General features: G+C 40.7%; 1 protein-coding gene and 1 long non-coding RNA gene across 2 annotated transcripts in view; both read right to left on the bottom strand.

Moving 5' to 3' along the window:
• The window catches only part of LOC124167852, a 485,114-nt gene that overhangs the window by 58,240 nt on the left and 402,227 nt on the right, over positions 1–24,647 (bottom strand). Inside the window, exon 6 of the long non-coding RNA XR_006866775.1 lies at positions 10,513–10,702. This is a non-coding gene — a long non-coding RNA (uncharacterized LOC124167852). The remainder of the gene's footprint in view (positions 1–10,512; positions 10,703–24,647) is intronic.
• Positions 11,515–16,909, bottom strand: LOC124167851 (transcription factor SOX-1-like). Its single transcript, XM_046545894.1, has one exon. The coding sequence runs from the start codon at positions 16,374–16,376 to the stop codon at positions 14,664–14,666; it is 1,713 nt and encodes a 570-aa protein (XP_046401850.1). The 5' UTR covers positions 16,377–16,909; the 3' UTR covers positions 11,515–14,663.

Here is a 24,647-nt window from a genome sequence, read left to right as displayed (position 1 = left end):
ACGCGTTCTCATCACGAAATAAATCTCAGCCGAGGGTTTCACCTGAATGGGAAATTCTGTTTTAATATATTAGTAATAATGTCCTTGTAGTATTTCTACACACGGATAGCGGGTAGAAATTAATTTCTGCAAACCTATCTTTGAAAAATCCCTCTCTTTACCATGAGGAACTGCCATTTAAAATCTTTTAAAAGATATTAATTTTTGAAAAAAAAAACACAAAATTTCTTTTCCAAATACCACGGCCATTGCACGCATATTGAAGGCGACACGTTCTTATCACGACAATATCCACAGAAAATTATTATAGCAGGAGAGGAAAATTCTGTTTTAAATTATTAATGATGATGCTATAGTAATATTTACATTAAAAGATCGCGTGTAGCATGCACTTCAAAGAATGAATCAATATCAGTCGGCAAAGCAACGATTCCGCTAGAATTTGGCCAGTAGATGAATGTAATAATTGGGTATGCAATTCTGACTAATAAACAAATTAACCGGCGACGAAGCCTTCGGAACGTATTCTGTTCTTAAGTCGTACCTGTGTTGGAAAAGGGGGCAGAAGTAAACTAATTGCACCATCTTATTTCTTATTTAATTCTCCGCTTTTTTCACTAAAATTTTCATTTTCAAAATGAATTATTGTAATTTTTCTGGTTTTTACGAAAACAATACCACCCATTATGAAAGTGTATTAGCATATTCGAGTTTTTCATTTTCTGGTGGACACTGTAGTACAGTCATTCATCCAACTTTATCACTAAACTCGCATGCATATTACTAAATTACTGCTCAATTACTGAGGCAAAATATTTTATCGAGGTGTCACCGGAAAAAATACCCGTTTCTTCGAAATGAGGCGCTACCGAAGAATGATGAAGATAAAATAGATTGACCGTGTAAAAAACGAGGAAATGCTAAGAAGAGTGGGAGAAAGTCTCTTAAAAACCTTAAGCAGAAGGCGGGACAACTTAGTTGGCCACATTTCGAGGCACGATGCCCTGATGAAGACAATCGTTGAAGGACAAGTGGAAGGGAAAAAGGGCAAGGGACGGCCCCGAATGAGATACATAGGACAGGTTATAAAGGATGTAAAAGAGAAGAAATACGTCGCTATAAAAAGGTTAGCAGATAGAAGAGAGAAATGGAGAGCTACGTCAAACCAATATAATTTTTGTTGACTAATGGTGATGTTGATGAGCAAGAACCAACTTTGATGTTCTTAACATGCAAACATGACATTTAATTTATAATGTGATTGATAAATATATATTTTCTTCACATTATGCAAGAAAGGTAATGCAAAATCTAAGGGTGTAAAACGGATTTCTCGGTATGTCATCCAACACTTTTATGAGCACCGAAACTTGGCTTGATGAGGGATGATGGCTTGATAAAGTACGAATATTCACGTTTCACTCAATTTCAATCAGAGGAAAAAGTGATTCCGGATACCTCGCAGCAGGATTCTTGGGAAAAAAACCGAGAAGTGAAAAAAGTGGCTCATGAAAATACGCTGCGGGGTATTCCGCATTCACCGCGATTCAATCAATCGATTCTGCGCGAGAGGAGGGCGGGAGTCGAACAGACAGACAGAGTCGATGATGATGACGGTGTCTGCGCGACCGCGTTCCAAGGAAAAGCCGGGGGATCACATGATTATGGGGACAAGACTAATATGGAACGGTCGCCATGAGACTACGTGCGGAGGAAAGAACTAAGAGAACTACCATGAATATAACAAAAGAGGTCCTTGAAATACCTCCTATATCTGTTGTTACATATCGCGCATTTAAATTGGTTTACAAAAGTCGCCACTCGCGTCGCTGGCAGACAAAGTGATCCGAGTTTTACGGGGAAGTTTTACGGTTTTTTTTAGGGGGTTTCACCGAACTTTTCATACAAAATGATGTGATCCATGAGATTCACAGATTTTCAATGTTATCTCTCGCAATTACAAACATTATAATGCACTCAAAATTATAGTGGAAAAAAGTGGATCGAATTGTACTTATCAACGCGCCGTGTACAGTTTTGAAAATCGATTAAAATGTGACCAAAGTGGCTACAGAAATTAGCCTTCGATGAGGTGAAATTGGGCCTCCTCCATGCAGTCCCCTTGGGTATTTCATAGAGGGAGCCCTTTTCTATTTCAGAGACGTATTATTTATGCAGCGAATTCAGTAGTATTTTCATTGTAAACAAACATGTCCACACCGCGCTGTTGAACGCAGCGCGACACATTTTTTCCAATTTTTTTGCTGCATGATATTTACACTTCCGAGGAATGGAATGGTAACTTTTATAATTATAATAGATCACATCAACACGAATACAAATTTCGGCCTATTGACAGTAAGTTACCGCGTGAAGTTTAATGACTCTGCCCATAAATTACGAGGCACTGAATATGATAATTCCCGAAAACTCCACCACAATTTTGTAAGATTCTAAATAAATCCTGCCGACATATTTCTGTCTTAAATCAACAAATTAGAACAAAAAGAATTTCATAATTCTATCAACGTATCAATCTTCGTCAAAATAGGTATATTTTACGCATTAAAAGTAACTGCAAAACACAAATTGTCCCTCAATTTACTTTTAGGTTACTCAGTGCTAGTCCTTGAATAGGTTCACTCTCTATAAACATATGGTTAATAATTTCTCATTTCCAACCAATTTCCTTTGACAACCCATAAATATCTTCAAGTATTAAAATACAGCCGTCTAGGAGCATTTGATAACGCTTCCAACGCAGAAGAAATATGAGGCTTACCAATGCTAAGACAGCCTAATTTTTCGACTAAGACATTTTACAGAACACGAAATACTTAAATTAGGTACAAATATTTATAAGATATGTGTTTACCGATCACAATCCCACCTTCAGAGCAAAATCAAGTTCTAAAATAAGAAAGCTTCTAATAACATGTAACGTATGTACAGATTAATAACATACTTAAGTACACGTCCGGGAGTAAGTTTTTACATTGTTCTTCTATTAAATAGCCTTGCAACTCAGTGGGGAAATGATTGGATTAGATGGTAGGTATACACACTCAGGGGCACATAAATAAGTTAACAATAAGTCAAGGTTGACTTTTACCATAAGGGAGCACTCAGTGGAGTTAATCGCTTGTGGATGAAGGAAATTATGCCGGATTTATCGACGTTTAGCTGGGAAATCAGTGGAGCGGAGTACTTTTGGGGAGAGAGGAGCCCATGTTATTTCAGAGCATTACATATTAAGGGGGAATGCGGAATCATGGACCATACGCACACGAGATTTACGACCACCGTCCCCCAGAGGCATTAAGACTCCCTAGGGACTTCTTGAGAGGGTTCCACCACAACTACGCCATTTAAAACAAATAATTGCAGAAATTGAACTTTAGCACAAGTATTTACCAAATAAACATTATAAACAATGAATATTGATTTCAAAATAAAAATAACGACTGTGGAACGCGAAAAAAGTCATAGACATTTTTAATTTGGCGCTTTTTTCGTTCATTGTGACCGACCAAATTTATATTAACACCATATAAACTGTACACCACATACTATATTATACTGTTTTAAACAGGTAATGAGTCTGAAGTACGGCGAAATGCATTGTCCTATTTATGGCCATTATTTTTTGAAACACTATATATTAGTAGTATTTTTGTCGAAATGACATCGCAATTTTAAGAGCAATCCAGGTATCTTCTGTTTAGATTCTTAATTCGATTTTTACTTAAAAATTCCAGTTATTTTGATTGAATCTTAAATATAATATTATCCTAGTGGCAATCTAAATTCCCTGCTGCTCGGAAAACTATCGGTAGCCTGCTCAATTTGGGTACAAAATGACATTTATAGAATATTTGAAAAAGTAAGTCCAATTTTCTGTGATGGTAAACGATGCTAAAAAGTATAAAATTAAGATTATATACGTGAGGCACTATTTCGTTATTAGCATTAAGTGCTCAGAATAACGAGTCAAATTATGAGATTAATGGAGCCGACTACCTACCCGGATAATCTGATCATAGACGCATTCTCTTGTTGTAACAAGAATGATTATAACTCTCAACAAAGTCTTTCCAGAAGTAGAGCAATACTTATTTCTCGATCAATTGCTTATTACTGAGTTTATGTGGAGTATAAACGGTACTTAGATGTGTACTCTTTTCAAGCTTGTTTTTCACCCAGAAAGGAAAATATTGGACAGTTAACTTTAAGAGTTGATTGAAAATCTTTGCATAAGACTTAAAAGTAACACATATGACGTATGAAAATTATTACTCCATAGATACAGTACTTATTCCATGATTTGTGAAAACAAATAGAATTATCAAAATTAAAAAAAAAATTAATCCACTCAAGAAACCGACCAATAATTTCAACACATTAGTGGCGTCATCATGTGTCTTTTTGAAGTAATCTTTAAGTTTATATGAGTCCTAGAGGCTTACATGTTTTGATTTTTACAAAAATGTTCGTAACATTCAAGGCGTTATATACGATTTTTAAACGATTTTGGATGATGTTGGGAACTAAGCAACACAATCAAAAACTGCAGGCGATAATGAAGTGGCGAAAATTTACATTCTTGAATATCAAGGAGGCCAAATAAAGTGTGTTTAGAGGTCCGAGGACCTACCGGCGGGGATAGAATTTTAAGAACGATACAGACGGAATTCCGATTACACCAAACCCAGGAAGGATTCGATTATTTTCACCCACATCCCATCCAATCGTAAATATGGATTAGTTAAAAGAATACTACGAAAAAACGACGGCAATGTGAGAGAAATTAATATCTATTTATGAAGAATTAGCTACTTCCCACTCGTTAAATCAAATTTGGAGAACACCGAGCATATTTCGTGAGGGTGCCAAACAAACAATGATAGTCTTCTTCGTGTTACTGACGACCGCGTTACAGAACAGCACTGGACTCACTATCAGAGCGTAGACTGATAACTTGACTTGATGAACATATGATGTAATTTCAAGACTGCTTTATTTTCAGACGGAGTAAGCCGCATCATACGAGCGCCAACGTGCTACGAAAGATAATATTATAAATATAAAATAAGAATGAAAGTCTGTTAAACTGATAGATCCAGAAAGTCGTTTTTTCATTGTGAGACTATTACGGCAGCGTTAGGACTTACTAATAGATTAGTTTACTTGCAGTGAAGCCAACTGTCTTATGTATTCTTTAATGCACGATTCTAAATTTACCTATTATTTCTAACACCACGTTCTGCATATTCTAGCTTCATAGGTAGATTTCCTCCATCATTAGTGGGCAAGTTTTACCTTTGCATGGCTGTGGAAGTATAATTTGTTGGTGTTAGTAACATTTCAGAATGTCGTTTCTTCCGTGATCGTTAAGAAACTAACGCAGGTTTGGATTTAGAAATAGGCAAGTTGACTGGTAGTGTATCTTATTAACTTATGTGTTGTGTGTGTGGGAATCACTTTCAAACCGTTGAACTCCAGTGGTGAAATCTCACTTAATAACTCTCTACCTGCTCCTCTAAAATCAATGCATATCGTTGAGGTGGTAAAAGTATTTTTAAGCCCATATAATGACTACGCTAATAAAATATAGTTAAGTATTTAGACAATAAATTTGAAGCAAGGACTCATTTTCTCTCTCCAATGCAAGTCACATAAGAAATCTATTTATAACTTTTGACTTGATAAATGATGCAACTGATCGACGTTGCAGAAATTACATATACCATTTAAGATTTTTCTTTTCCTTGATCTATCCTGTGATCGACATTCTCGCATTGTATCATTTTGAAATGAAGAATTGGCTGTAAAAATAAAGTTATACAGTGTTCTTTACGAAGCCATGTGAGACGATTCAGGTACGAAAATTGTACTGAATTTCAAAATTTTGTTCGCACGCAAGAGTCACCAACCTTCAATCGAACAATTATCAGACGCAATCACGAATAATACAAAAGAGGAACCTTAAGACTGCCGTTTTGTCATCCAGCGCACATTTAAATGTGTTCGAAAAAGTCACCACTCAAGTCTCTGATGGACAAATTGATCCGAGTTTACCGGGAATATAAGCTGTAAGTAGGGGTGTTTAGCGAGATTTATATACATGATGATGTGATCTATCAAGTTCATAAGTTTTCAATGCTATTCCTCGTGATGAAAAACATTTTACTGTAAAAAATTAGAATAAATAGATCGCATTGCACTGATCACCGTGCCGCGGACATTTTTGAAAACCGATTAAAATGCGTTGATGAAGTCTTCTCGGGAACCAAATCCTTCATCGATTGAAATGCGACCGAAGTGGCAACAGAAATTAGCCTTCTTTGGGATAGAATTGGGACTCAATTATCAGCCCCCTTTGTCGTAATAATACAAATAGATTTTCTTTTTTCTCTTGTCTTGACCTATTTTAATTAATGATCAAATACAATAATATACAATAATATACAATATTGATACATAAATAAAGGTTACAAAACAGTTTTTTTTACAAAAAAATGAAATGTAAAATGGAACATTTTTTATTGTATTATTGTAAAAAAACTGTTTTGTATCCTTCATTTATGTACAATACTCTATTTTATTGTACTCTCATTTTATTCATTCATAGCCCTGAGGAAGGTTTTAAAATAAACCGAAACTTTGTCAAAAAAATTTTCGCGTCATATGACCTATACTCCAGGAATTTTTGATCAGTAATAATACAAGTTGAGGGTGAGGCATGCGTCTCCTTAAAGCCGTCCGCGGAGCGATTTCTTGAGGCATCGCGCGGTTCCTTGGCCGCACGCCCCCGACACCTACACCCGGCCACTCGATCCGACTCGGCCCTCCCTTGAAATCTAATAACGCCGCAGAAGCACCCACCACACCGTGGTTTTCCCCTCGTGCCCCTCGGGTTAACCGCACGCTTGGCAAACACACGACCCCCACACTAGTCGAATTAAAAGCCTCTCGCTTCGGAAGTGCCACCGACACAGACGACACACATAAAGAGCATGTTTTCGAAACGAAATCACTTCCCAAGCACATAAACTCTGCTTTGATCTTATTCAAAATCAACATTATTTCTACACGGCGGTCTACGGTTTTCTTCACGTCTCGAACGAATGTCGGACCAAGAGCCATCCCGGAGGAAAAGAGTTTATATTTTATTATTACCATATCTGCTACAAGCTCGCAAATAATAACAATAACAATTTGTGATATCAAAATACCTCACTATGTAAATATGTGCATGTAAATCTGCAGTATGGAAATAAACCTTTTTATTCTGAATTCTGTTTTTCAATTTCCTCGTTTGTTTTGAAGAGGCATGACTTCGGCTAAAACCGGCCCTTACCTTCCCTTTTCACAATGCGTAACCTTTTTTCAATATTATCCTATAGGTATATAGAGTACTCTTTTCCCGTTTTCCAAAAACAATTAGAATATATTCCGGCAGTATTTTCAATTTCCAGTTATACAATAACGTTATGCTGTTATTCAATGACGCTCGTTCAGTTTGAAGGAGTGCATCTAAAAAGATTTATTTTCAACTTATTTCAAATATAGGGATATTTTCTTGAAATCTTCAAGGCATGCAATGAGGTCTCTTTTTGACAATATCCAGTATTTCAAATAAAACTCTACGTCTTAGCATTTACTCAGGCAGTATTTTCAATTTCCAGTTTCCACACTGTTGAGCTGTTATTCAATTAAGCTCGTTCGGTTTTATTAAGCTTGACTCCAGCTCAAAATGGGCGTTTTCCTTTCTTTGTCGCAATGTTTAACTTTACAAAATATATTTTATGGAAACCTTCAGGAGATACAGATGACTATTTTCAACAATATTCTGATTTTCAATTCCTTATTTAAATCTTAGAATTTACTAAGGCAATATTTTTAATTCCTAGTTATGACAAACTGTTGCGCTGTTATTCAATGACGCTTGTATCTTTTAAGGAGCACGATTCCCACTAATATCGCTTTCCTTCCTTTTTTGCAATGTGTACAATTTCAAAATATATTTTCTTGAAATCTCCTGGGAATACACAGAAGACGCTTTTTGACAAATTCCTATTTTTCACACACAATTTAGCATCTATCTGCAACAATATACTCAGGCAGCACTATCGATTTCCAGTTATAGACGAGTTTTGACAATGCCTCCTTTAAATGCCCTGAAAATTTTGAGATTCAGTGCAATTTTCGTTCCTAATTAGTCTCGTAGGGCTTTAGGAAAAATCACAGTAATGATTTATTCAACGGCCAACCCTTATTAACATCATGTAGTGCAAGAATATCGATCATGAAGTATTCTCAAGGGAAATGATCAATTAAAATGTGTAAATGTCATCTCTTCAACGCCGGTCAAATCATATTTCTAAGAAGGCAAAAGTAGAAGAAGGATTTTTTTAATGTGGCTGGTATTGGAGGAACATAGTAATCTCAACTTCAAAACTACTTTTTTGTATGCGTAACGTAACCACAATTTACTGTCGTAGTTATTTTATGGGCTTCAAAACAACTTTTACCGTCTCAACCATATGCATGTCTTTATTCGGGGAGCGGGCCTGATAAACCAACAAACAAGGAATATTTTTAGAACGAATTCCTAATTTGAGGCCACTAGTAGGTTCATCCTACCATTGTAAGACGCTCGTGTCGTTTTGAGAGGTAATCTCTGGTTCAAAGAGACTCAACGAAGACTGTCCCAAGTATATTCAAATGTTTCCTACCGTTACAGGCTTGTAAGGTTACTCATATGAAGAATATTCTGTATTTTTATCACAACCCTACACCATACTAAGTATTGATGCAGCAATATCTAATTCCAGACTCTGATACTCTGATAAGTGTTGACAAGAGTCATTTCTACATGAAATTAAAATATCGAGATGATAGGGTGAGTTTTGATCAATAAATACTCCAAGATAAAGGCTGCACCGACCGAGAGTGTTATATTCACTTAATAGAACACATCACCGACGCATTGCTTGTTTAAAGCCTATCACCATATTGAAACAATCATGGTAAACACAATTTTACCTGATAGCATACCTGACCGGCGATCGAGAGATGCGAATTCGAGTCAATTTGACGGACAACCCTTCCTCAAAGCTCGATTAATTCGTGAAATAATAGAAAAACGCATTTTCAAGGAAAATTAGCAAAATTAAAATATATCTGAAAAAAAATAAAAAGACAGGTGTAAGTGTAATTTATTCGACGTAGAATACCGCGGTTATATTTCAAAGCAGGTAAAATATAGAAAAATGAATTCCTTTGCGGTTAACACTGTCACGAGATAGTCTCAAAATCCAAATTACATGTCTTAAAATGTAACATTAATATATCAGCGTACGTATTCATATGGTTTTCAAAGGCTAACTATTAACGCATAAACATATTCAAGCATTATGGATGGACGCGAGCCACAAGAGCTTTTGAGAGGATATTTTCGGAACTAAATCACTTTTCGAGTCCCTTAAAAGCTTTTTGGTGCCTTTACAGGACGCTTGTCTGATTTTAAGGTGTAATCTCCGGTGGAGAGCGACTCAACAAGGAATGACATTAATAGTGTTTAGATTTTCCCTACCGTTTCAGTCATAAAAACCTCCTTTCATAATTCTGGTGGCCCTCAGATGAACCCAACACGCGTGCGTACGACACGTTTGTTGAGAAGTTAATGAAGTGGTGTTAGAGTAGGATGCTAGGAGGAGCAATCATATTACGAATTACACCACACCGCGAAGTAGCTTGATGATAGTACTATGAACCAAACAGGTATGTATTAGAATAGTCTATTGAGCGACAGCTACTTACATTCTAAAAACATCTAAATCAATAGTTAAACGGGCAATATACGCAATAAGTTATCACCTACAGCAAAACGTGTCATATTAAACTGATTATATACTGCCACGTATTGATTACAAGCATACGTATGGTAATGAAGCTGCAGAAACTAAAGGATCAAGTCATTCACATTGAAATTGACAACATGATAATAGCATTACCCCGCAAAGCTCTAAAACTGATCGATAAAATATTACAGGAAAGATCAAATACATAATTGTTAGCGAAGGAATTGTCGACTAAAGTCAACTAGAACTTAGTATCAGACCTATACATTCCACAACACCAGGTAGGGATCCAAGGAGATATTGTAAAAATTCATGACCTAAAGAAATTCATAAAAATATCGACCCACGCGAAGCAACTTTGAGGCACAATTTATCATCTCCAAAAGAATTTGTGGGCGAAAATAGAAGTCGAAGTTGTAATAAAACTCCATTAGTACATTACAACAACTCCGTTTCCGAACAAGACTGGTTATCTATCACGTCCTATCTATATTCAACATATTAATAGTGGGATCAAATGTAAAATAAGATGAAGTCGAGGGTCAATAATAAGGTGATTTACTAGATACTGCGTAAACCGCCTGAGAAACCTCATTTGGCGCCTCACCGACGAGAAAATAATAGACAAGGGGTACTCGATACTCACCGAACGAGCGTGAACGTCAATGGCCCCAAACCACCGCGGACGGAGAGGCTGGAGGGTATCCGCGGTGTCCCTGAAGGAAGGTGAAGTTGGACTGTGCAAGCGGGGACTGCACGCGGGTGTTATGCCGGGAGGCGAAGGTGGGGCTCAGCGGGTCGCGGACGGTGCGGTAGGCGGATCCAGGTGAGCTAACCTGCGTGTGAAAGCATGGATTCATTAGAAGACATAGATCCACAAGTGCAAGGAGATTATAAGGAAGATGGGGCACCGCCCAAGGAGACTATACTTACACATTCGAAGCGACATTTTTACCTGCAATGATTGCACTCCTCTCCTTTGTCGTCGGCGAAATGAAAAGAAAAATTGAACAGGCCGTAAGACCCATGATAATCTAATACAATCACCTCGTTTTAATGAAATGGTGGACGTTCAAGATTCCTCCTTCAAATTTGTCATGCGTCATCCTAAAATACATGAACGTGTGCCAAGAATTCTTTAACTGGAGACTTCAACGCCCGAAATGGTTCCTAATAGTACGAACGAACTTATTTTGAGGCACATTTACCAACGCCAATATCAAGATAGAAAAATCCATGGGTCTTCAATGCCATTAGGTAAACAAGGAAAGATCAGCCAATGGACTAATACAATAGCAAAAAAGAGTTATTGCTTCCGGAATACCAAGGAATATGAAATATTTTTAGTCGTTTAAAGAAATGAAAAAATACTAAAACGCGCACAAGCTAGACTGAATTAAGATTGAGAAGTTTCAGCTATAAATGACGAGGCAAAAAGATGTAAACAAAGGCATTTCCAATTGTAAATAAATGAGTAAGCGGTACTAGTAGGCTCTTCACTTATTAAAGAAACGGTCGAACTTACGTGAGCTAGAAAACACACTTAACAATCCATTTCACACCATTTCAAAATAAAACTTGGTCGATCATAAAAGGGATGAAAAAATTTCCACCAGGCGTTTGTGTCAAAAAAAGAATAACAATCTGATATTTTTTCACAAATTTGCCACTTTATTTTTCAGGCTGTTTCTTCCCTTCCGAACGACTAGTCGCTTCTCATGGCAGTCAGAATATGTGGTTTCTCGTGGAGTGGCAGTGAGAGGAGGTTGAAAGTAAGCCACGGCATTAAACACATGCCGTGCCGATAACTTTGCGACGGCTAGATAAATTTCGTGAGCACCAAAAACAGCACCCGTCCGGAATCTAACAAACTAAAACTCGGACGGGGAACACGAGACAATTTAGAAAATTTTCAAGCTGATGAGTCTTAACCGTACACCAGACGATAAAGCTATGAAAAAAACACACAACTTCCTTCTCAACCCCCACACGCACGATAATACGTCAAAAATTTTCACACAAAATTTTTCAAATGATTCAAAAAAACAAATAAAGCATATGACCACCACAATATTCTTCGTGCTTATTCGGGAAGCCAACAAGACGCAGCTGGTAGGTAATTTCATTTTTTGCAATGTGCAGTTATTTACAAATATATAATAGTATAATAATAATTAATTAATTATCATCCGAGCGTGAGGGCACAAAAAATGTATCTTTTTTTTAATTCCGGGATATGTGAGAAAGATTTTTTTTCATAAAAGTGTTTTTTTCGTCGGAAAGTAGAAGGAAGAAGATGAAGAAGAAAGGTGTTGGTAGAAAAGGATGGCTGGAATGGGGAAGGTAAGTGGTGTGAGGTAAGGAGAAAAAGGAATAGAGAAAAGAAGCAAGGACTGGCACGGCAGTTGGACAAGGATCAACCCTATTCGGGTGGGGTGAGAGAGGCTGGCGGTTGCAAGGATCCGCTGTGGATGATAAGGGACCGGAAGGGTCGGGCTAGGACCAACCCAAGGGACAGGGGACGGGGGGGTTGCAGGGATTTTCTTCCACGGGCCTCAGGGAGGGGGGAGGAAAGATTTCAGAGCCAGGGCCATGTACCCCACACGGTACGGATTTTATGACACCCCCCCCCTCCCCTCACTAACCCCAAAGGTGCAGAGAGGTAAGTTTTGGTCCCCGAAGCGAAAGCCCCTTCCAAACGGTGTCGCTTGAGGGTTAGGGGATGGGGTAGGAATAGGCTGGGAGGGAAGGGTATGGCAGAAAACCTCAACCCCATGTTTTTTTCTACTTTTCCTCAAGACCCCTACACATTTTTGGCTCACGCGAAAGTGACATTTACCGAAGGGGACCTCGAGGCTTGCATAGCGCACGAAAATATGACAAAACGGCCAGAATCTTCGCAAAAAATAAAACAAATTGTCTATGGTCAAGATAGGAAGAATATTGTCTTGAAATTGATCTCTTGTTTACTCACGATTGGCGGCAAACTCAATCAGTTTTTTCAGATCAATTAAAAAGAAAGCTAATAAAGTTTCCGTAATACAGTCCTTACCATGCGAATTTACCGCGGGAAAAAAACTAAATAATAACCAGCTCTAACCACATGTAAGTGAAGGATTACGAGTTAACCAAACAGCAGCACAAACATTATGAGGAAAATTCGTACATTGCACAGAAGATTACTTTCGATAAAAGATCGATTAACACCTCCCACAGCTTAATTTTCGAGATATCTTTGGACAAGGTTCTTCAGAGCCGATGAATACAGTAAGCGAGGAAACAGCTTTTTAGATTCACGGAGAGTTACATTCTGGTAGGGTTAGCGAGGCAGATGAGGCATAGGGCGTATTGCGGAGAAGCGAATGAGATTAGGGGTGAAATAGCATATGGATGGGAAGTGATGGGGTGTCGACTAGCGGGTGTTGCTGCTATTTGGTCAGGGGCGGGTGTTTGGCTGGGGTAAATCACATTGGGGCCCCAAGGGGTGGCTTTAGGGGGATAAATGAATTTCAATCCGGTGGGCTGGCTGTGATTTGGTTAGGGTGAAGGAGAAGTCGGGTTCATGGGGTGAGCAGTAGGGTATTTGGAACGTAATGTGGCCGGACAGTCCCGTCAAAGATTCTTTCTAGGAAATTTCTCAACGTGAAGATACTTAGAAGTCCTTTCTCTTTGACGTTTTTTTAATGAAATCAAAAAAGCAAGTCTTTTTTTGACACTCACAAAAAACACACTCACACTTTAGAGAAATTTTTTGGTGGCAAGAAACAAAAAAGCATAATATACTTCCTTTCTTTTTATATATATAATACATGTCCTGTGTCTCAGATCGATGAGTTCTTGTTTTTTAATATAATCTTTTCGCTCTTTCATGGAGGGAAAACACTCACACACACAAAGATAAGAAAGATATTCCTTTTTTCATGAGAAGAGATAGAGAAAGAGAGAAAGATAGTGAATGTAATCGTTTTGGAAGATGTGTTACGGGCGAGTTTTTGATGAGGACGCGCTGTGATCATCGGAATATAACAAAGGGAAAATAAACACGTTTGATTATTCACTTTCAGTCATTTGTCCTCAGGAAAAAGAAACGTCCATTACAATCCTACCTCATCACAACAAGCCCAATGATAGCGCGCCCTCCATTACCCAACATGCACACTTTAATATCCTTCCTTCCCGTGTTTATCGTAATCTCGGCGTCATTTTTGTCAGCGAAGGGAAAGAGGGGACATTCGCGTAGACGCAAATATCATTCAAAACACATGTCAACCTCTATTTTTTCCTTTCAATAATATCACACGTACACACACAATATTGCGCGTAAAACATACACACTTAATTCACACACACGCGCTGAGAAAAACGCACTCGTCTGTTCATTTTGATATCATATCGGCGTCCAAGTGATGATCACGACAAAACTCCTTCAAAGAACGTAATAAACGCAGACTCGGTCGGTCGCTAGAACATTTAAGGTTCACGTTTACGACGGCAAGAGGACGTCCAATTCGAAATTATTCGCGTCATAGTTGAGTAACGTTTTTCTTCCTCTTATGGGGGGGTTGGAGGAGACGTACTTTGCACACGACAATGCACTGAGTAGGAAAACATGCTTCGACGAACGATTCACACCCTATAGGATGGGCCAAAGGGCAATACGTTACCAAACGGTGGGACATCAACACTTCACCATCACGAGTCAAATTCGACACACTCTCCCCCGCCCCAGTCGTAGTATTGGTCGCTGCCGTTGTACTCACGGGCCGCAGTCACGCGACCCGGCCCGCTGAGGGCCCCTCACATGTGCGTCAGGGGCGGCATGGTCGGTACACCGCCTCCACCCATGTGGTCCGGGGACCCTGGTCCTTGCACGCCCGGAGGAGGTCCTCCGGCGTGCAGATGGTGGTACTGAAGCCTCCCGCTTTGGTCCACGGCGTCCGTGGGCAGGTACATGGAGATCATCTGCCGGAGATCACCCGCCGAAGGGTTGCCACCGCCTTGCCCGTACTCCCTCTTCACGGGCACGCCTCCGTTGCTACTGCCCCCGCTGCTATTTCCACCCCCGCCGCCTCCGGACCCGACGGAGGTTGGCGTGTGGAGACCGGATGGTGAGACGGGCTCCGATTTGATGCTACTGCTGCCCCCAGGACTGTGCGACATCTGCGAGGCCGCTTGCTGGAGGTACGGCGACCCGGCGCCGCTTCCTCCGGAACCGCCACCGGCTGAGCCCGGCGAGGAATACATGTAAGCGCCGGCGGACGATCCGTTCATGCCGTACATGCCCATCTGGGACATATCGTATCGGGGGTAGCCGAGGGATGCGGGGGCAGAGGCGGGGGCGGAGGGCGTGGTGGCCGGGGGCGGGGGTGCGGCGCCGCCCGCGCCCCCGTACGCTGCTGCGGCTGCCGCCGCCGCCAAGGAGTGCTGCTGGTAGGCCGCCACCGCGGCGTCGTGATGGTGCTGATGGCTAGGGGCCTGGTGGTGTTGGTGGTGTGCATGGTGAACCTGGCCACCCACACCACCTCCTGGCTGGTGTCCGGCCATCATGGCCTGGTGGTGGTGATGGTACCCGTTTGGCATATAGCCATTGGCGGCTGCTGCAACGGCGGCCGCCATTTGGTGATGATGGTGGTGATGATAGAGGTCGCGTTGCTGCACTCCGCCTCCTGCTCCCATTCCGCCCCCGCTTACCGCTCCGCCTCCGGACCCCTGAAGCCCTTGCTGGTGCTGCGTCTGCTGCTGGTGGGTGCCGTGGTGATGGTGCTGTTGGTGGTGCGGTGGCGGTAGGAGTCCCGTACCTCCGGAGCCGACAGCGGCGCCCGTTCCCAGCGGATACTTGTCCTTCTTGAGTAGCGTCTTCGTCTTCCGCCTAGGTCGGTACTTGTAGTCCGGGTGCTCCTTCATGTGCACCGCGCGCAGACGTTTCGCCTCGTCGATGAACGGCCTCTTCTCCGCCTCGCTGAGAAGCTTCCACTCGGCGCCCAGCCTCTTGGAAATCTCCGAGTTGTGCATCTTTGGATTCTCCTGTGCCATCTTGCGCCTTTGCCCCCGCGACCACACCATGAAGGCGTTCATCGGCCTTTTCACCCTGTCCATATTTTGCGCCTTGTTTCCGGCACCTCCACCTCCGGGGCCAACCCCTACGTTCGTCCCGCCTCCGGGAGGCCCGTTATTACCGCCTCCGGGCTGGCTGTTGGCGGTGGGTGTCTGGTGCTGCGGGTGGTGGGCGTGTTGGTGCTGGGCCTGCTGCTGACCTCCCACGTGCTGCTGTGGGTGCATCTGAGCACCAACAGCCTGTGCCATCGGCCCGTGGTGCTGGTGATGCTGGTGATAGTGGTGCGCGGAGACCACTGGAGGGGACGCGGAGGAGCCGAGCACCAGAGGGCCGTACGCGCTGCCGTGGTGCGGCGCGCTCGGGGGCGGAGGTGCCGCGGGGGCGGAGGAGGGCGGCGGGGGCGGCATGTTTGCGTGCAGCCCCCCGCCCTTGAGGTCCGTCTCCATCGTGAGCATGGTCTCCGCCGGCGAGAACAGCTTGGACGCGTTTGGGGGCGGTATTAGCGGGGGCAGAGGGCCCCGCTACACTCGCGCTTCAACCTTGAGGCCCCGAGATCAAGATCCGGGAGTCATGCGAACTCTCCAACACACTTCTCCAATTTGTTTGTTTACTTGGGGATGAATGGTGGACGATAACACCGCCTGCCACTCACCTATTCCCAAAACTTCAGGCGGAACTCACGTAATCCCGGCGGAAGGAAATCCTATGCAACAACTTATCGCACACTTTTATAGCCTCCCTCACGAGCTTATTTTCACACTGCACAGTCGACCGCCATCTTCCCCACGAAGTCGCAGAGCACGGTGAAACTTGAATTACGACGCGATACAACACACGGCCGGAGAGCGAATCGCTTTTTCCCGCGGCCCGACGTCTCCACTGTCGCACGCAAGTAAAAAAACACTATGTAGGGTTCTCTCCCGTCAGAGCGAACGAACTGCACACTCCCTTACACAACAAGCAGTCTGACTCGTCTGTGGAATAGCGCCCAGGCGAGCGGTTCCACCTCTGCCCCCAACCCTACAGAATCCCCACCCCACGCTGCCTCATCCCCCCCGCCTCCGGAGGCAGGGGAAACAGAGGCGGTGGTGGGATGGGGGACCACGGCTTTGGGAGGGAGAGACAGGCCCCGGTGGCATGGCCACCTCCGGCCAATGGCGTCCCTTTCCTCCGGACCACGCCCCCCCTGCCCCTTTAGGGGAAGGAACGGGGTCCGGGGGTGAGAGAGAAGAGCGGGAGGGGGGGAAGGCGTCCGGGCCAATGGCAGGGGGCCGGCCGCGCGCGCGGACGGAGCTTCCCTGGATGGCCGCGGGGAGGCGACAGCGTAGCCGACCATCGATCCCTCCTGGGGGAAAGAGGGAATATTTCCTCGCCTGACATCCATGCCTCCGCTCTCTCGATACTCCATGAGCAAGCAAGGGCTCACGGCTCATTTTTAGGGTCTGCTAGAGCAGATGTTGGCGCTGTAGTGCGCCGCAACATTGATGTGGGGAAAGATGTTTTCAGGGCGTGGAGAAAATATGAAAACATTAGGGTAATGACTTGAAAAGACGAGTAATTTTTAAAGAAAATGAAGGGTGTGAAGAGTAAGAATGTAGTGAATGGCTGTAACAAGTATAAATAATTAGTTCAGGCTTAATTTGTGGAAGTTTGCGATATTCATCGTTGAAAGTACTTTGCCTTAGTCCACAAAAATTGATAAGAACACCGACCTCGGTTTCAACACCCAGTAGATGGCAGCAAGTGTTCATTGAAACCCGGGTTGTTATAGCTACTTAGTGTTGATTGTAACAATATTTTGTGGGCTAAAAAAATATTAATTTAATTATGAATGCCAACAATATGTTTCTATCAGATTTACCAACCATGAGCAATCAGCCAGAATTAAGTCGAGTACTGCAAAGATACTTGTTTAATCAGTTTCTGAACTAGATTATGATCCATATACCCTGCACAAAACTAATGCATGCTAAGTCGTTGGCGTGGGCAACAGACCAAAATTGAATTTCTGACTCAGATTAGAAAAATTATGCGAGGCACATAATACCTATTTAGAACCGATGTTTTGTGCCCTCGTTTCTTCAAAAATGCTACGCATTAAATATTGATTCTTCCATTCAAAGCTCTAACTATTATTATAATCTCGGAAAAATCAATAAATCTTACGTAAGAATGGTTTTGGTGATGTAACGCCATATATTTTATGATGGTATTAAAAGTTCAGTTGGACGTGTTTCCTCTTATGCTCATCATCCCATACGTCGTTACTCCCAGGGCAAGACTACTTACGGTTCATTCATTCTGCCTGCTAACGCGCGGCGGGGCTCCTTGTCATTGGCAAAGGAAAGTACATTCTTAAGGAGAAGAGAAAACGCGAATTGAAGCAGATTTAGTAGCTTTGAGTTCTCAGAAACGAAACTCAAAGGTGGCAAATAATAACATCTCCCGGAAGATGAGGCGAACATTACATTAGTCAGGAGGCGATATAAAATTAAATGAAGCAAAAGGGAAAATAAACTCTAAAACTGAGCGAAAAATATAACTTCAGCATTTTACCATCCTTTCGCAACTATGAGGAGGAAAAGAATATTCATATTCATGCACTACAAAAACTAATACCCAGTCGTTTTATTTCCTTAAAATAATCCAACCGAAGTCTTAAACAATGCTAAAACATGCTACGAAATCCAAAATAACTCCAATAGATTTTAAAAACTATATTATATTGCTCCTACCACATACTATTAAATAATGACGTAGGTCTAACTTTCTACGTCTGCATATTACATGGGTGCCCCCTTTTACGATGAATTGCAGGGGGTGAGTATTTCTTCCCAGTGTACACTCAGCTGTGAGTATTGCAATTTCTCGTGCAAGTACGTGGCAGATAAAAAAATTATTAAACCATTGAAACAAAGCAAGGTTATGCCAAGAATGAGTTTTATCAACGAATATACTAGCAGGGTAGTGCGCCGCAACATGACGACGGATAAGGATTTTCTCTGTAGAGAGAGAAAATGCCTGTTTATGCTGGTGAAAGGGAAGAAAGTGGGCGGTATTTATGGGCGATACTGAAAATTCAACATTGGATTACGAAATGTTTATAATCTCGATAATTAGCGATAACGATAGGTAACCTATGTCGATACGTTAAATATCGTCTTATGAATTCATTGAAAGTATCGCACACTAAACATTAAATAAATGTATAAGTGATGTGCAATACATTCATTTCTTAAACCTAGTTGAATTTCAAAGAATTTTACTTATGAATGTAAACATTATTTTTACTCACTCTAAGAAAATAAGCTATAAATTAATTAAATGTGACGTTGGATATATTGTAATACTGTTATCGGGGGCGATACCTTCATTTCTGCTCTTGGTCAAGGAATCACAATTTTTATTGGACAACCATGCATTGCTAATGGTTAAATTTCAACATTGGAATCTCGATACTTTAAAATATCGTGATGTTTTCTGATGTTACGATGCATCATCCAGTCTTAAGACACGGTGTCCCTAATGTCAGGTTGGTGCAAAAGGACGTATGTTTAACAGTCACCAGTGTGATTGTTTGGTTAATCAGTTTACCGTGGAAATGAAACAAATTTAATCGATAGAAAAACTCAATTTGAAATTAATGAACCACTTGGAATATGCGGATACTAAAATTTTCAACAGAGTGTATGCCTTGACGAAATTTAAACTGGACTACCAAGAAGTCATTGAAGGTGATATTCACTTCATCCAAAGATGGGCATATAATAATTCTAAATTCTGCAAATCGTGATTATTTTGTAACCATAATCGATTTACGATAATTTTCCATTGCAGAAAATATGAATCTATATTTTTTCCGGATCTTATACGATTATCAGTCGTTCCTTTTTCTCAGGGTAATTTAGGTTTACATGGGCCCGCTACACCTCACTGCGAATTAATCTATCTAAGAACCAATTAGACCCTACTTTTGCACCATTTTCAAAAAGCAGCTAAGTCAAAACTACACTTGAAAAAGCTGGCAAGAAAATTGTGAAGGCATCGTTGTGCGTCATAGATCGGAATCAAACAATGAGAATGAATGGTAAGTTTTCCCACTGGAGGGTAGAAAGCAGAACCCTGAACGTGATACTTTCATAATAGTTTACCTCAAGTAAGTCAACGAAATTTAAAATATTTCCATATATATATGAATTATTCATAAAAGAATATTCCTTACCAAAAATAAATTTTTTTTGATGATTTTCAATGAAAAATTGCGAGAAATTCATGCATAATTAGCCAATAAAGTAATGCTTAATGTTAAAAAATAAATATACACATATTCAAGATGCTATAAAAAAAGTTTACTTATTATAATGTAGGGATGAGGACGGTCGTGTAATTATCTTACCTGGGTAAATACAAAAAATAAAAACTACTTAGCACAATTTTTGTTGCTTGATAAATCATAGACATTTGAGGAAAATTTATCTAAGTTCTTGATCTACGGCCAGCTTCATTAAATGATCAATGTTTTATGTACCAGGGCATTGAAAGCAACTTTGTGGATGCTACATTGCATGAGTTAATTTACCAGGAGAGGAGTGAATAATGAATTCTTATATATTTATTTCATTTTTATTTTATATTTTCATTACTTCTGAGTATTTTCAATGCATGGTATCAATTTCATCGATTTCTAAATGAATTTTAATTTTGTTAATGAATAGCAGTATTATTTTCCCCCACTCTGACGCAAATAAATTATTAATAAATTAAATGTGATGTCAGATATTTTTAGGATGATATATCGTGATACTGTCAGCCGGAGCGATACATTAATTTCAGATCTTGGACGATGCATCAGAATATTTATCAGACAACCTTTTATCGCCAATGGTTAAATGTAAACATCGCGATCTCAATGGTTATAAATATTGCGATATTTAGTATGCTGCAGGGGTAGCCAACCCTCAGACTACGAGCTTAAACATTTTTCCGGCCCACGAGATTCGACTCAATTTTACAAAATAAATTAATGTTAAAGTCATCAAAGTAATGAAAACCTCAGCCTCAAAAACCAGATATAAAATGCAACTTAATTCTTTCATTTAATTTATTTTTCAGATTATGCACTCAGGGTGAATGAACCATCAACCATAGCAGACGACATGCGACCTTGAATCGTCATAAATATTTTCCGCTCTCCACGCGAATCTGCAATGGCCCACTATTCGGTCACAATAAGATTTCCTATACAGTGCGCAGAGTGGGAAAGAGGCCTTCCACCGGTATTTAACGTCGAGAAGACAGTACATAGGCAGAGAGACATAGAATAAGGCACTATACGTGAAACAGGTGATGGGGACACGTTTTTCTAAGCCACCTTAAAACCTATTTGCAACTCGTCAAGATATTATTCTAATAACAAGATACGCTAAATTAGGTGAGGAGTACATGGTTTTGAGAAGGCATTACTCACTCATTGGTAGGCATTACACGCTAATAGAGTACTCATAGATATAATTAATTGTTTCGACAACAAGACACGTACATGTATCGCCTAATGAAGGTAATATTTATTTTACTAATTCCTTTATTTTCGAAAATAATGTCATTGTTTATCTATTTTAGTTTAGACAACATTTATATGAAAGACCAGTGATTGGTTTAGATATGCGAATAATGCCATTATAAAGCTTTTTTAGTTTAGACAACATTTATATGAAAGACCAGTGATTGGTTTAGATATGCGAATAATGTGCTATAAAGAAGAAATTATTCTCTAAAAAAATATTATTTCAGTAGCCACCGAATCTCTCGTTTGCATGCGTTATTATGCACAAAAATTGATATTTTCATTTAAAATTAAATATGTATATACTATAGAGGCCGAATGGAAAGAAGACCCTAGTTGTTGTCTGCGGGTATTGGAAAAGGCTTTGCGCCCGCTTTTCGTAAATATTCTGGATTCTATGCGACTATCTCATGGCCCACTGTTTAGGAAACATGTTTCCTGGACAGTTCCCCGGGTTTATAAGGAACATTTCACAGCTCTTTGTCGATAACAAGAAAGGGAAAAACAGGGACTCTAATCAGACTTCAGGTCTTTGTGCACTTCAAAACTCCAGAAAAAGACGTGTAAATCGTCACAGTCATCCAATGACCATTTTTCGTGGCAGTTTCATGTTATACTATTTGATATTTGATGATTGTCAAACTAAGATGGCGGAAATTTGACCACGCAAAAAATTCGCAAGCAGCGCCTCCAGTTACGATATTACAACCTCCTTGACGACGACTCAAGACACCCAACAACGCCTCTTATTTACAACCTCCTTGAGCTCAGGGATGCCGACTTTCAAAAAATATTGGGGGGCCCAAACCGGGAATCTTGCCCCGGGAAATTCATAAGTAATGAGTTTTAAATTTTTTAAGCACTATAGAAGAGTAGTATGATCAACATTAGAGCACTGATAACTCGAATCTCGATATCTGGACAGTCCGTGGAAAATCGACAAGCCTGACACAAGAAATGAAAATATACAACCCTGGTAACTTTTCATTGGAAAATTATTTACATATTAAAGGGATATTCACAAAGTAAAAGCCGAATCGATTGATTTCAGCCTGACACATTTTTTTCCTCACACCCATAACGAATTTTTGAGGGGGCTCGGGTCCCCTCAGGCCCCATAGAGTCGGCGCCACTGCAGTTGAGTTCAATAGCTGAATAAAACGACTGCGTTAGCTGATGACATCCTACGATACAACGACACTCACGACCTTGAGCCATGCCGTCGCAAATATTTTTACCCCACTTTTCCGTCACAATAACACTTCCTGGACAGTGCGCAGGGAGACAACTCTTTGACGCGACGAGAAGACACTACTGCACAAACAGCAAAAAGGGACGCGTCAGCAGGTACTACACAATTCCAGAGGCGAGGGAAAAAAGGACTTTTTAAGCCACCCTGTAACCCATCGGCGCATTGTCGCGAGATTATAATAATAATAGCCTGCACCTGGTCGCTGCTGGTCGCAAGCCCTTGAATGTCAACTAACACCATACGCCGAATACCTTTCATTCACGGACAACCTGCGCACGGAATGAATGAATGAACGAGTGTGGAATACCCTCTCTCTTTCTCCATTCCTCTTTCGCTCTCGCTCACCCAGTGCCATTGTTACGGGCGGCCGCATTGTTGGGATGTTTCGCCAATTGAGATGAGTGAGTCGAGGGGTTTGAAAAAATACCGTTTTTCTCGGGATAACTGTGACTACGTGTTTACATCTCTTGCCTGCCAGCAATTCGAGACTCAAATCACTCATGGCGGCGCCGACGTAATTTGACAATATGGCCGATGCATCGAGGATAGTGTTACGATCAAGGAGAGTCGTTCCGAATGGAGAAAGAGTCAATCTCTTAGGCAGAATCAACTATGAACTTCAGATTTGGTTATTTGCTCATTATAATATTTATAATAAATTGACCGAAAGAGTGAACCATTTTGGTAGACTCCACAAGTGTGCCCTGTGTACTTGCACGTAGTTGTTTATTTTTCTGTTTTGGCGCTGCTGTCGCGTATACCGGATAGTTGACTCTTTCTCCATTCTCTAAAACTCGATCAAAGGAGGTTGTAAGTACACTGGAGGCGCTGTATTCGAGTTTTAAGCGTAGTCAGAATTCCGCCATCTTTGGCCATTTTCGGACTTAGTCTCAAACAGTGTACGGATATAATCAAGTATTTCATTCTTTATATCGCCTCTGATTTATAAAATGAAAATGCAACAATGGGGAACATGCACAATTTTTTAAAAGTACTGGAATAAGAAGGTCTCTACTTCAAATGTACTCGTCGAAAATTTCGCGTATGAGTAATGCTTTTTAGCTGAGTTATGAATCTTTAAAAATTGATCTTCACCGGCTGATTGAAAACACGACGTCATCGGAGCGTGACGTCACGGAACGGCATCCACTGATGACAGACTGAGGAAGTGGATGGAAAATCGATCTACGAGGGCTCAAATGCAAATTTGGCGATAATAATTGCAATTTTTACTTTAAATATCTTGCATTCAAGCCTCAAACACTCTACTCTCTTAGCAAAGTGAATGGTGTTCCGTGCGATGACGTCAGAAGGCGTTTCAGGTCACGTGACTTTAAGCGATATTCGAGTATTTTTAATTCGCATTTATTGACGTTTGTGGAGTACCAGGAGAGTTTTGGCTTATATATTTGGACTCGTGAGAAAATTTTCTATTCAATGAGACTAACTAGGATGATGAATAAATTCCATGCATGTTCCCCATTACTTCTTGATTGTGGTCGGAGTTTACCTATCGTTCGTCATACTACTGTGTATATTAAACTGTCCATATAGTCATATCGTCGCGAGCATACTTTCATGCTATTATTGCGACCAGTCCGCTATCGTAAGATTTCTATTAGCTTTAATCTTATTAATTACCAGTAGAAGTGCAGGGGAATGGACATTTTACACTTCTAAAACTTTATTTTCAGCTAAGCATGTTGCACAGCCGAGCTGTGGTGATTGGCGATAATTTTTCCTTGGGAAAAGATATTCGAGGCATATTTTCACGAAGCATTCCCATAATGATATAAAAAAACGGGGCAGTCGTGGGACTGGCAGATAGGAGTGAAAACTGAAATAATTATTATCCATTAATTTTTTATATAGATTTAACATTATTAAAGAAATAATTTTTCCAGTAATACT

This window comes from Ischnura elegans, chromosome 11 (genome assembly GCF_921293095.1).
Source record: "Ischnura elegans chromosome 11, ioIscEleg1.1, whole genome shotgun sequence".
In the NCBI taxonomy this organism is placed as follows: Eukaryota; Metazoa; Arthropoda; class Insecta; order Odonata; family Coenagrionidae; genus Ischnura; species Ischnura elegans.
This window is presented reverse-complemented; position numbering and strand designations above follow the sequence as displayed.